We start from the raw sequence: 13839 nt of genomic DNA on the forward strand, positions 1-13839 counted from the left end.
ATGTCCAAGGAGAGACCGCACCTTGGCAAGCGACGCCCCGCATCAGGCACGCCAGTCCTTCACCTGCCACGCGTCGCGGCACCTCCCCATTCCCGGTTGTAAATGTCCTTCACCTGCCACGCGTCGCGGCACCTCCCCATTCCCGGTTGTAAATGCTCTGAGGGGATCCAAACCCAAGCCTTACTACTATACTAATTTAGACTATTTAGCAGTATCTGTTCCTCCAGAAAAAAAAGAGACAATACTTCAATTGTAAACAAATGGTACACGTGCAGTGCAGATATTCCCTCTTATACCTTGAACATGGAAATAGGATGAACTGCTACAGGATCTGAACAGTGCCAATTTAGCAAATGTGTCATGCCACCATCAAGGATAAAAGAGTACTCCTCTATCCCATTAAAGATGCCTCATTTCGTTTTGAACACTTGTTTTGTAAAAATCATAATAAATAGTTAAAGTTGATGAAAAGTAAAGTAGCTGAGAGATTAATGTAGAAAAGAGTCTCTTTCATATTATTCTCTCTTAATTTACTTTCCTTCCACTTTAACTATTTATTATAATTTTTACAAAACACATGCGAAAAACTAAATTTTCATATAAGGAGCCATACCATACTGAAAATTTAAAACCCATCACATGCAATTTCATTGATTCATTCAATTTTCATAATCTGTACAGCTGAATAGTAGTACATTCCTAATATCCCACTTGCCTTTCCTCATCTAATTAGTAATATGGTCACAATCAATTAGTTGTTCAAATCTCAAATCTTAATCTTTCATATCCAAGCAGTTGATCCAATCTCCGTAGAGAAAGTCAGGTTTGCACATCCAAGCTGCACCAGGGGATACAGGTTAGTCCCCACTCCATTCCATGCAAGTCTACACAAAACCAAAGGTTCAAGAAAATGTCCTTTCTCCATTTTCAACTCTTTCAGTATGGTACACCTAAGCTCAAGAAACGATCCAACTCCAGGCGCGTATCTATATGTAGTTATCATGCTCCACCTAGCCTAAACCAGATTTAGTCCCAGATAGTGGTCTGAGCATTGGATAGCCGAGAGATGGCTGAGAATTTGATGTCGGGTTAAACATGGTATTAGGTGCGGAAGAAGATGGATGTATAGCTGAAAGGGGCAGCCTAGGACCCAGGCCATACATTCCCTGTTGTTGTTGTTGTTGTTGTTGCTGCTGCTGCTGCTGTTGCTGCTGCTGCTGTTGCATCAGGGACATGTGGGGATGTATGGGTTGGTTGTTTCCGTATCCAGGAACGAAAGGATGCTGGGAGCCTTGAACGTGCTGTCTATTTCCTGCATAATTGTTCATAGCAGAATTACAATTACTGACACCTGGCAGCCCCATTGGCCGTTGCACCCCAGCAGAACCAAACTGCCCCGACATCACGAAGGCCCGTTCAGCAGCAATCCTCTGCCTTGTCCTTTCCATCTGCTCACATTCTCTCATTAGCAATGTTTCAATTTCTGCAAACTGCTTCAGCTTTAGCTCCAATCTCTTTAACTGAAAGATCAATCGATGCAGTACCACATGTCAACATACATTGCATCATGAGACTTCACCCATGATAGAAGTGCCAATTTCGGAATGAAGAAAACAAATTGGCCTAAATATAAGGAATATTGTGGCAGGAATAGAAGTTGAGCCGAAGCAAGACAAAGAAGTAGTTTTAATTTCTTAAGCAATGGAAGATGGCATTGCAATCAATATGAGCTGAGTAGAGCATATAAAGCTTTCAACATAGCGTAAGTGCATAACCAAAGCTTTCAGCAAAACCAACCACAAGATTCTACATAATCATTGCAAGGATAGTACCTGATGGTTAACAATATTAGCAGATAACCGCTGGATTTCACGCTCTTCGTGATCAGCAAAAAGCTTTGCCTTCATGGCTGCTGCAGCAAGGCCATCTTCAGCCGCAGAGATTACTTTTTCAGCAGATAGTGTAGCACCTTCAGCATCATTTTGGCTCAAAGAACCTTCACGGTATGAATTTCAGCAGTATTAATAGGAGAAATTAAAGGCCAACAAAAGATTAGCTACACATACGTCTAGGACTCCCTTCTTTGCTACTCTCCTTAGACAATGAACCCAAAGATGCATGGGCACAGGCTGCAGCCACTCTTGGCCCCAATGCAGAAGCAAGAAACGCCACCTATAAAAACATCAGGTTGATTAGAAGGACATGCTTAAACAAATTAGTATGCAGCCGAAATTCCGAGCTTCTAACGACATTGGACGCATATACATGAGTACAAGGATGAAGATGGAGCTTCAGATTATACAGTGCATAGCTGTGATATTTCCGGAAACAAGTTAAGGTGAATCTTAGAAGCTTCCATAACCATCGCATGAAAATCTCCAGATAATTTTCAGTTCTGACCCATCAAAATGTTTTCAGTTGTGCCACAGCAAGATGGGCAGGAAGAAACGAAATAGATAGAACAGATCTAGTGTTTCAGTTTTAAGTCCCTAAGAGAAAATGGTAATTTCAACAATCAGAAATCCAAGATGTGCAAGGAACAGGCATGATAAGATTCATTTGTGAGAACAAAAGAGACGCATAATAAAGGAATCATGTCATTAGATTATTCCCAGGAAGTAGACACTAAAACGATTACGGATGGGGCAGAAAACAAAAACCCACACATGGAGTAAAAAAGTAAGTGGTGCCAAGGTGAGAAAAGACAATTAATATAAACAAACAAACATGACTTCATGAACAATACCAGATACATCACTGGGTTTCCAGAGCTTGAGAAAGGAAATTTGCTTTCAGTGTCTTCCCCTTCCAAGCAGATGCCTGTGTCAAGAGTTAATGCCAAACTTAATTTATAGAACTCCATATTATGCAGAAAATATAACTTAGACATTGCCCCAACCATTTGAAACTGGCTCTAATTTTTCATGATTGCTCAAATTCGACGAACCAGATGTGCTTGGAACATCAATATTTTCCAGTGGAGCGCCATCTAGAGGAAGACGGACAAAATGGAGAATGCACTGTGCTTTAGATTTGGAGCCAACATGCTCTGCAATTTTATTCCAGTTCTCATTATAAAGCTGCATTCCCTCAAGAAGCAGCAACGTTTCCTGGTCAGACCAACTATCCCCATCCAGGTCTCCATAATCTTTCGCGGAATTCTCTTTCATAAAATCAAGGCTAGAGTGACCAGCAATGAATCCCACCTCATGATAGCAATCCAAACAGAGTCTCGCATCAACCTATCAAGATCAAGGGTCAGCCACACACAAGACTGATCACCTTCCTGCTCTCTACAAACTATGCAATATGCATCTTTTTGTTCAATATTGTTGAGTGCAATTTTTAATAACACGTGTTAAACTACTTTAATACACAAATTATCCTTACTAGAAAATTAATACTATCACAGTTTTACTCTTTCCAGAGTAGAAGGGAAGATTGCTTGGTGCAAACTCATCTATACATCGTGAATAAAAAGACACCTTTATTTGTGGCTTTGGGCAACTAAACTATGGACAGCATACAAACAGTACCATGTCCATACTGCTGTAAAGAAAGGAAGGACACAAAAATAAGGAAAAGAGCACAGCATTTAGCACTTATGCATAGTGTATGATATGCCAATTGCAAAAGATATCACATTTACCTCCTTCTGCGACTGGTAGTACACTGCAGGAATAGGTCGTGAACAACAGTTGCATTGATGCTCGGATAACTTTTCTCTAATAGCACTGTCAATGTCAGAATCCTCTTCCTGCTGAAATGCAAGTTCTGGATAAACATCAGTTGCCTTCAGCCTACATTTTGGCTTGTCAAACTTGATTAAGTTATCTATAGATTTCAAAGCAGACAAAGGGACGTGAAGTTCGTTATTTGAATCCTCACACAAGTAAGTTCCACCCTTTGGGGCCTCATGCCTAGGAGGAGTTGCACAATAGTTGATAATCCCCCAGTGATCCAGAAACCTCACAATTCGAGTTAAGTCCTCATTATCAATACCAGCTTCTAGACCCTGGCAGTTAGCCACAGCTAGGTGCTTTTCAGGGTTTTCCATATACATAGCAACAATGAAATTCCGACATTCCATATACTTTTCAGGTGTATGTTCTGTGGATTTTCCAGAAAAAAAATGTGGAACCACTTGTCTCTCCAATCTATGGACTGAATTTGGTGAAAACCATTCTGTTTAAAATAATGGCATTAGAACCAAGAATCAGAAATGGAATAGTCTATTTTTAGGAAACATAGATTACGGTAAGATGAATAATGACTTGGACAGCTACATAAGCTATTCCAGAAAAGCATATAGGCGAAGGGTAGGCAGGCATATATGCTTCAAGTTCAGAGTAATTTAAATCACACTGACTGAACTACACCATAGGAATTTTAATAAACATAAAACTAGTTAGTTATTAACTTCCACAAAAAGCAGAATAGCCTAGTCACTAATAAGGTGACCAGAAAGAACGTATAAGATAGATGCTCAAATCATGCTACACAACAGTAAAACTTCCAAAAAAAGGCAAATGTTGGAGATTTATTTATATATTTTGAATATGAAGAGTCACTACAATCACATCGGAAGATGTCCATGTCCCATATTGAGTTAACCAAGCCAAACTATCTTTAACCATGTAAACTAAAAGAGATGACTCGTGAATCCTTGTTAAAACTTGAAATTATGTTCAGTTCATAAAGCCGACTACTTCACTAAGACCTTAAACCAAATTAAGTTATTAAATACTCAAATCAAAATTGAATGCTACAACATTTTTTTGTGTCCAGTTCATTAAAGTTAACAATCCAATTATTCAGTATAATTCAGAACAATTTCGGAATAATGAGTTAACTTGGGAATATAAATTGCATGCGTTATGCGTAAGAAGAAAACCTACTTGTTTACAAGCCAATTGTAAATTAATCTAAACTATACTCGTTTAGAATCAAATTTGAATAACATTCCTAGTTGCCAAGCATGATAAACGAATGGAATCAACTCAAGTTAATACGATGAATATACAAACACTGGTGAAGGAAATTGAACCGACCTGAATGTACTGGGACAACATGAACACGACCTGCGCTCCCGAGCCTTTTAGTAACACCACTGCCAGAAACTATCCTAGGTGGCGTGATCACATATGAACCACCCCCAATAGCACTTGCAGTCTCCTCTGAGGGAACCCCTAAAAGAGCTGGATTGTCTCGGGGCACTGCAGAAAGTGCCTGCAGCTGCCCATAAGAAATATTCTCCAACACCGGCACCCCACTCTGCCCTAGGCCTATGCTATCCCCATATCTTGCAGCCCTCTCAAATTCCACAATTCGGAAGACAGATGAGTGGGGCCTATTTATCTCCCTCTTAATAGCAACTGGAAACTCACATAACTTCAGTCCACCAGCAACCAACTTTTCATCCCCTTTCTCTCCTGTTATCTGGGTTGTCCTATCAGAGGTACGTATTTGAGGATCATCTTCACTTTCGAGATGGTTCTGTGGGGGGTCCAGATCCGGGTCATCATCGTCATCATTATCATCAAGTATGTCATCATCATGCTCTTTCAGTTTAGACTTACGCGCCACTGAGTTATCCCTTTTCCGCTTTCTCCACCTTGCTCTAGCTTCTTAAGAAGGGGATCAACCATAAAAGGGGAGAAAAATAAGCAAATTGAATGGCATCAAGTTTTCGTAGGTTTCACAAGTAAAGCAATGGTTAAATATAAAACCTTTTTCAAAACCTAGCAACTTGGTTTTATAATTGATTTTTGATCATGATTGAAATATCGCATTTCACATTCCTAACATGAATCATGCATGGGCTTTCAATATTTTCATGAGCAACGTCTACTTTCAAGTAAAGAAAAGGAGAAAACCTAAAGATTGTAGCAAACACAATAAAAATAGCAAATTGCATTTCAATTTGAACCAATAATTCGATGCTACCCGCATTTTAAAATGAAGAAGCTAAACTTCACTGTTTAGAAACAGGTCACGGGCATAGAAAATGTGAATGGGGATTTGCAAGATTTCACAAACACGCATACCAATCAACGCTAATAACGTAAAAGAGTCATCAATTTCAAGTCCTCCACAACAAATCAGAAGCGCGCACACGCAAATTGAGGCAGTAAGAAAGTTGAATTTCGGGGTTTATAAAGAGCTACCTGAGGAGGAAGCTGGCATTGCTCAAGGAAAAAATTGGGGGAGAGATTTATGGAGGGTTTGAACTTTGAAGTTTGAGGTTTAAGGGGAGAGCGAGAGATCGGTGGGGTCTCCGTGATTGGTGAGGTGGAGAGCTGAGATTGTGGTGTGCGAAGAGTGTGTGTGTGGTGCGTGAGAGAGAAAGAGAGGAGGGAAGAATGGGGATGAAATTGTTGTGTTTTTTTCCCTCTCTAAAAAATTGTAGTGTGCTTTGCTTTGGGGTGGGAGTGCAGCCTCTATTATTATTTTATTTCATTTCATTTTATTACTCCTCGGTTCTATAAAAATATGCAATCTTTTATTTTTAGTCCGTCCCATAAGAATATTTATTTTCTAATTTTGGAAAGTTTTTTCTCTTTAATGAGGTGGGACTCATTCTCCACTAACAATACTTTAATATTTTTTCTCTCTACTTCTTTCTTATTTTATAAATTTTACATTGAAACTCGTGTCAAACTCAAAGTGCATATTCTTTGGGATGGAGAGAGTATATTTTAACAAGGCGTGTTGGAAAAGGGGGAATTTCTATTTTGGTCCCTGGATTTTTCATTTTGATCCATTTAAATTTATGTTCAATAGAAGAGGCGATCAAAGTATCACTAATCTTAAAGCATAACTAGATAACACAAATTTAATTTATTATAGGAGTGTTCAATTTGCAAGATTGTATCTCGTAATTAAATATGTATTGTAATTGGTTCATGAGATTCAATACCACAACTCAATCTTAAATGGATAATCATAGAATAATTAATCATATCCAACCCCTCAAACTAAAATAATCTCACAACTCAATCCTAGATTATAAGAACTATTTTAGTTCACTATAAAATCAATTTAGTTCAGTATAATTTATAGTGAAGTATTTACTCCGTAAAATATTTAGTTTCACTATAACAACATCCACTGGGTTGAGGACATGGAGTCGATGTGACGCCCCGGAATTTCGGTCTTTTCTTTCAAGATAAATCAAATGTATTAGCGTAATTTAATTTCTTTTGGAAGACGTGTAATCGTAGAATCCTCGTTGTATTTTCGACTTTGGAATAATCTAAGTATTTTCGTTGGAAAATAAAGTGTAAGGAATTATTACTTCAAGAATAAAAGTAAAAGAGATACTTTTATTAGAAAATGGGATTTCACTTTGAGGAATAAAAAAATACAAGAATGATGGAGATACAAATAGTACATGCTTACATATGTGAAATAGACAACACACACCTATACTACACTTCTACTTTAGGGGCTCCAATGCCTAGTATTAAATGAAAATGGGAGTACAACTTTGTCTACCTCTAACCTAGAAGAAGGGATTAGCCAAAGAGGAAGGTAAGACATATGAGCAAATCTTCTTCTCTTCTCTTCTCCATCTTTTGGAAAGATTCCTCTTCATAAGACTCTAAAATTTGGACAGCCTTGGACACCAAGGAAATCTGCAATGTTGCACAAAAAGGTTAGAATGGAATCTCATAAGTAAAAGGGGAATGGGAAGCAAGCCCAACCAAGAGAGCTAAGGAAGTAGGTGAAATAGAGCAGCCAAGGGGCAGCAGTTTAGAGCTGCAAGATCAACCACATTCTGTCTCACTTCAACTTTCATCATCTGAGAATCAAAACCAAACTGCCACGAGTAGGAAGGCTCAACCACAAGCCCAAAATAGAAGAGCAGAGTTCCATTTTATCGAGGCTCAACAATTGGACTAACACATAGTAGAGATAAGCTGGCAGCCCCAAAATAGGAGGCTTTGCCCCCAAGTTTTCAGACACAAGAGGCCAAGGTTGATGCCTATATAAGCTGCCTCCCCACCCCTTTTTCCTCCACCACTTAGGAGCACCCAAAATTTCACATAGTAAGAGTGCAGCAAGAGGAAGGGAGAGGAACAAGGAGGGCAGCCACGAACCGAGAGGATTCACCGAGTAAGGTAATCCCCAACACACCCTATTGCATCATGTAGACCAACCACAACACTTAGCCAAGAACTTAGAGCTCAATAAGATTTTACAACAATAGCTTGAGCAAGTATTACATAGGGTTAGCCTCAACATCCATTCTGCCCCGAACCACAACAGGGATACGGCTGCCATGATAGCCGAAAACATGGAGTTATGAAAACATGACCCCCTAAGAGAACCGTAGAGCTAATCAAGAATCATGAAATGTAGCAAGAATAAAGAGGAGTATGGTTTAAATTTCACATCATAACAAGCTCATTCCAGTAAGCTCTCAAAGAATTAGAACATAGGATTTAAAATCCTTCAGCAAGATCAGACGAAATACTCAACAATAACCAAGCTGCTGCTTAACTCAAATAAATTGAGTTGAAGGGGGAATAGGGGAAAAGACTTAGCTTTAGGCTGAGAGGAAGTCGACGAGGCAAGCCGGAACACGGAGGCGGCGATGGCTGGCGCCGAGCGACGCAGCAGGCGGCAGCCCTGCTCGTCGAGCAGCCGAGGACTCCACCGAACTCGACGGAGGGAGAGAACACGATGGAGGAGGGAGTACTGTTACGATCATCCTCCGCGATTGACCTATCTTAGCTCAACTCCATCGAAGCTCCGCGATAAAACGCAAACTCAACACTTGAATGATCAATGGAATGGATTGTATTAACAATGATAATGTTCTACAACCAAGAATATAAGCAAAGAGGATCTCACGATCCACGATCGGAGCTTAACAAACATTCAACTAACAATATCAACGACATTTTAAAGAAAGAGCAATCACTACTATTTATACTCTGTTTCCTTAGCTCATCTTAGCTCGCCTCTCTTCCGCCTGAGTTGTCATCCACGTGCGTCTCTCTCATTGGCTAGCAACACGTCACTACCTCCTTCTCATTGGCTCATGCATTTCTTAACTAACGCCACGTCACCAACTAACACAATATAGCATGCATGGCTCGTGCTTACGTTGCATGCATGTGTATTATAGTAATGTATGCAACAATACCCCCCTCTTAAGGTTCCTTGTCCCCAAGGAACCACGGAAATCGAGCTTGAATCATATCTGCGAACTCCCATGAAGCATCGGCCGGGGACTCCCCTTCCCAATGTATGAGCCATTTTGCCATTGCATGATTCTGCCTTTTCACCATTTTCCTATCCAGAATTGCTTGAGGAATGGCATCATTTACATAGGATACATCAGGTAATTCAGTGATAGGGCCAGATGGTGGAGAAGCCGACTTCAATAAAGAAACATGGAACACATTGTGGATTGCGGCCGAAGATGGTAGATTTAGCTTATACGCAACTGCACCAATTCTATCCAATATCTGATAAGGTCCAAAGTATTTAGGCTCGAATTTATGATGCTTACCTCTAATAGAGTTCTGTCTATACTCCCTCAACTTCAGCCAAACCCAATCTCCAATCTCAAACTCTTTATCAGTTCGATGTTGATCAACTTGTCTCTTCATTCGGTCAGCTGCTTTCTGTACATTCCTCTTGAGTATAGCAAGCATATCTTCTCTATCTCTCAGAGCCAAATCCACTGCCTCAATATTCGAGTCACCAGGCAGATAAGGTGTGTGTAGAGGAGGTTCAAATCCATACAATGCTTCGAAATGAGTCATTTGAATACTAGAATGATAGGCGGTGTTGTACCAATATTCGGCTAATCCCAACCATTGCAACCAAGTATGTGGCTTTTCACCCATATCACACCTCAGATAACATTGCAAACTTCTATTTACTATCTCTGTTTGGCCATCAGTTTCTGGATGGTAGGCCGTGGAATAAAGCAACTCAGCACCTAATAAACTCATAAACTCCTTCCAGAAATTCCCCACAAAAATAGCTCCTCTATCACTCACAATCTTCATTGGCATTCCATGGAGTTTAAAAACTGAATCCAGGAATACCTCGGCCACTTTTTTTGCTGTGAAGGGATGAGATAAGGCCATAAAGTGCGCATATTTACTCAACCTATCCACTACCACAAATATAGTATCATAACCTTGAGATTTTGGTAAGGCTTCAATAAAATCCATTGAGATATCTGTGAAGATAGCAGCAGGTATTGGAAGAGGCTGTAATAACCCAGCTTGAGAGGTGTTGCTCGGCTTATATCTCTGACAAGTTACACACATTCTGATAAACTCCTTAACATCTTTCCTTAATTTTGGCCAGTATAGTAGAGCAGCTATCCTCTTAAAAGTTCCCAATACTCCAGAATGGCCAGCCAAAGCAGATCCATGAAAGATGGACAAAATCTGAGCTTTTAAAACCAAGTCATTTCCCACCACTAACTTCCCTTTCCTCCTTAACTCTTCGTTGATCCAGGTGAACTTTGGATGGAGGTTCACATTCTGTTGTTTCTCTGTTATCAGCTTCTTTATCAGAGGATCCTTCTTCCATGAATCCTTGATTTTTGCAATTAACTCCAGAGGAATTACAAGAGAAGTCAGTGCATAAACCATCACTTCAGGTACTCTGGATAAGGCATCAGCTACAGAATTTTCACTGCCTTTCCTATATCTGATCTCATAATCAAATTGCATGAGCTTAGTCATCCAAGCTTGTTGAGTAGGAGTAGTCAATTTTTGTTCTATCAAGTACTTAAGACTCTGATGATCAGTCAAGATAATGAACTTCCTGATCTGTAAATAGTGACACTACTTCTTGATGGCCATCAGAATAGCTAGCAATTCTTTTTCACATACTGATAAATTCTGATATTTAGGTGATAGAGACTTACTAATGAAGGCTATAGGATGCTTATCCTGCATCAACACAGCTTCTATCCCACTTCCCGATGCATTAGTCTCTACTATAAACTCTTTAGAAAAATCATGCAAGTCTAGCACAGGAGCAGTAATCATGGCCAATTTGAGTTTCTCAAAGGCTTCTTGTGCTTCTGTTGTCGACCTGAATATGTTTTCCTTGATCACCTCAATCAATGGTCTAGATATTACTCCATAGTTATGCACAAACCTTCTGTAATATCCAGTTAAACCCAAGAAGCTTCTCACTTGCTTGACATTTTTAGGTTGAGGCCACTGTTTAACTGCTTCAATCTTTCCTTCATCAGTGGCAACTCCCTTATCAGATATAACATGACCTAGATATTCCACTTTTCTACACCCAAAAGTGCATTTACTTCTTTTAGCTAGCAAGCTATTTTTCCTCATCACCTCCATAACCAACCTGAGATGATGCTCATGAGCTTCTTGACTGTCACTGTAAATGAGGATATCATCAAAGAAAATCAATATAAATCTTCTCAAGTAACTTCTAAAGATGGTATTCATCAGGTTTTGAAAAGTGGCTGGAGCATTTGTCAAGCCAAATGGCATGACTAAAAACTCATAATGCCCTGAATGAGTCTTGAAGGTTGTCTTATATATATCCTCAGGCTTCATTCTGACTTGCCAATAGCCGGATCTTAGATCAATTTTAGAAAACCAAGCTGCTCTTCCCAACTCATCTAGTAACTCTTCTATCACAGGTATAGGATATTTGTCTTTAACCGTTATAGCATTCAAGGCTCTATAATCTACACACATCCTCCAAGTGGAATCTTTCTTCTTAACTAATACAATAGAGCTTGCAAAAGAACTCTCATTGTGCCTTATAACTCCAGCCTTTAACATATCCTCAACCATGGTTTCAATCACATCCTTTTGGTGTGCAGCATATCTGTAAGGCCACATGTTCACTGCCTCAGCACCATCTTTCAACACTATCTTGTGATCATGCTCTCTCTGAGGAGGCAATTTTTTTGGTTCCTCAAATATCTCAGTATACTCATCAAGAATTAGTTGTAAGTTCGGCTAAATCTCCTCCACACTAATCTCATAGCAGCAACTTACATCAATCTCAGCCTCGGGTATCCACTGATTCAGTTTCCTTCCATTCACATCTTCCTCCTCTGGATTCAGTATGTGTAAGAAATTTAATTGTTCAGCTTTTGGTGACCATCTTTCCCCTTGCAGCTTCACTTCCTCACCCTTAATTTTGAAAACCATACTGAGATTATTGAAATTCCACTTAATCTCACCCAAAGTAGACAACCATTCACCCCCTAATATGAGATCATAAGTTTCTTGAGTTATGAGATAAACTTCAGCTTGAAACTTAGACCCCTGCATCTCCCACTCCAATCTGCTACACTTCTGATTACATTGTAGGATCTGTCCATTTGCCACTTCCACAGCTTTTGAAGTAACAGGAAGCAGCTTACAACTAAGTTTCTGAGCCACTTTAGCACTTAAAAAATTATGAGTACTACCAGTGTCTATCAAGATCCTTAAGATTTTCTTCTGACATCTACCTTTAATCCTCATTACCTGGGGTCCATTCTTTCCCCAAACCGCATGTAATGAAAGCTGCAACTCAGACTTCTCCTCTATCTCTTCTTCATCAGTTTCCTCTTCTTCCTCTCCCACTTCAAGTAACTGCACCACATATGATTTCTTTTTGCTGCACTGATGGTTTGGAGTAAACTTCTCAGTGCACCAGAAGCATTCCTTTCTTGCTCTCTTTTCATCAATTTCCTTAGGAGTCAAGTTTGTGCTAGCTCCCCAAACTTAGTAGCATCCTTATTACTTCCACTCCAATTACTCAAGGTTCCCACCTTATTAGTAGCAGTCACAGCCATAGGTTTGCTACTTGAATAATAGCTACTGTGAGATTGCACACTGCTCTGATTCACTTTAGTTTTCACATCTAGAGCTCTAACAGTCAGCTCTTGCAATTTAGCTAAAGAATAAGCTTCAGCTAGTGCTTTAGGTCTAAACATACGCACTGGCATTTGCAACTCATCAATTAATCCAGATAAAAAGAAGCTCAAGGCTTGATCTTCTCTAATTCCAGCTCTAGGATATAATTCATCAAAAGTATCCATATAGTCTTGGAGCGTACCTTTTTGTTTGAGGTTTCTGAGATCAGCCAATTGATCCTCATATGCGTGCGCACCAAATCGAGCAGCTAGAGATGAGCTATAGCACGGCCAGTCCGCATATGCCATATCTCCATGCAAACTCTCAAAACCTCGATGCCACTGTAATGCCTTCCCTTCCAAGTGAATCGCGGCCACTCTAACCTTCTCTTCCTCTGGTACTTTAGCTACTTGAAAAAAATATTCGGCTCGCGTCATCCATCCTTCAAAACCGTCACCATCAAATTTAGGAAATTCATATCGCGTTGATCTTCCCCAATCGTTTCCATTTTCGTACTGATTTCCTCTATTACTACCCTCACCAGTCTCCGTTTTCTTATTCCTTTGATTTTGCAAGTTAATTGCAGCAATTGATTGTGTCAGCTCCATAATTTCGATCTTATGCTCTTCTCGCATCTCCTGCATTTTCTGCTCCATCATCTCCATCATTTTCTTCTCCATTTCTGCGCCTCGAGTCACCGTTCCGACGTCCGGAGATCGATTGCTCTTATACCAATTGTTACGATCTTCCTCCGCGATCGACCTATCTTAGCTCAACTCCATTGAAGCTCCGCGATAAAACGCAAACTCAACACTTGAATGATCAATGGAATGGATTGCATTAACAATGATAATGTTCTACAACCAAGAATATAAGCAAAGAGGAGCTCACGATCCACGATCGGAGCTTAACAAACATTCAACTAACAATATCAACGACATTTTAAAGAAAGAGCAATTACTACTATTTATAC

The 13839-nt window shown here is 39.8% G+C and overlaps 2 protein-coding genes across 3 annotated transcripts; both read right to left on the minus strand.

Annotated features, from left to right (window-relative positions):
* Nucleotides 1-618: 618 nt before the first annotated feature.
* Nucleotides 619-6408, minus strand: LOC121759516 (SWI/SNF complex subunit SWI3C-like). 2 transcript variants are annotated; one of them, XM_042155127.1, is made up of 8 exons: nt 6168-6408; nt 5052-5627; nt 3650-4185; nt 2948-3242; nt 2747-2820; nt 2067-2172; nt 1833-1996; nt 619-1520 (listed from the first exon to the last, which is right to left on the minus strand). In XM_042155127.1, the coding sequence occupies exons 1-8, from the start codon at nt 6184-6186 to the stop codon at nt 1011-1013; spliced, it is 2280 nt and encodes a 759-aa protein (XP_042011061.1). In that variant the 5' UTR covers nt 6187-6408; the 3' UTR covers nt 619-1010. The 2 variants fall into 2 exon arrangements, with proteins under 2 accessions (XP_042011061.1, XP_042011060.1); XM_042155126.1 differs by having other exon boundaries at nt 2900-3242.
* A 4412-nt stretch (nt 6409-10820) lies between these two features.
* Nucleotides 10821-13546, minus strand: LOC121757725. The gene is made up of 4 exons (XM_042153224.1): nt 12782-13546; nt 12495-12632; nt 12018-12398; nt 10821-11909 (listed from the first exon to the last, which is right to left on the minus strand). The coding sequence occupies exons 1-4, from the start codon at nt 13544-13546 to the stop codon at nt 10821-10823; spliced, it is 2373 nt and encodes a 790-aa protein (XP_042009158.1).
* Between the last annotated feature and the right edge of the window lie 293 nt (nt 13547-13839).

This window comes from Salvia splendens, chromosome 12, assembly GCF_004379255.2.
Source record: "Salvia splendens isolate huo1 chromosome 12, SspV2, whole genome shotgun sequence".
Lineage (NCBI taxonomy): Eukaryota > Viridiplantae > Streptophyta > Magnoliopsida > Lamiales > Lamiaceae > Salvia > Salvia splendens.

Coding starts and splice junctions, on each gene's coding strand:
- LOC121759516 (XM_042155126.1), bottom strand. Junction 3,243..3,649: donor ACTACCAGTCGCAGAAGGAG/GTAAATGTGATA, acceptor TGATCTTGATAG/GTTGATGCGAGACTCTGTTT. Junction 2,173..2,746: donor GAAACCCAGTGATGTATCTG/GTATTGTTCATG, acceptor ATGTTTTTATAG/GTGGCGTTTCTTGCTTCTGC.
- LOC121757725 (XM_042153224.1), bottom strand. CDS start 13,546: ATGGAGAAGAAAATGATGGAGATGATGGAGCAGAAAATGCAGGAGATG. Junction 12,633..12,781: donor CTGTGACTGCTACTAATAAG/GTGGGAACCTTG, acceptor CCAAACCATCAG/TGCAGCAAAAAGAAATCATA. Junction 12,399..12,494: donor GGGGAAAGAATGGACCCCAG/GTAATGAGGATT, acceptor AAAGTGGCTCAG/AAACTTAGTTGTAAGCTGCT.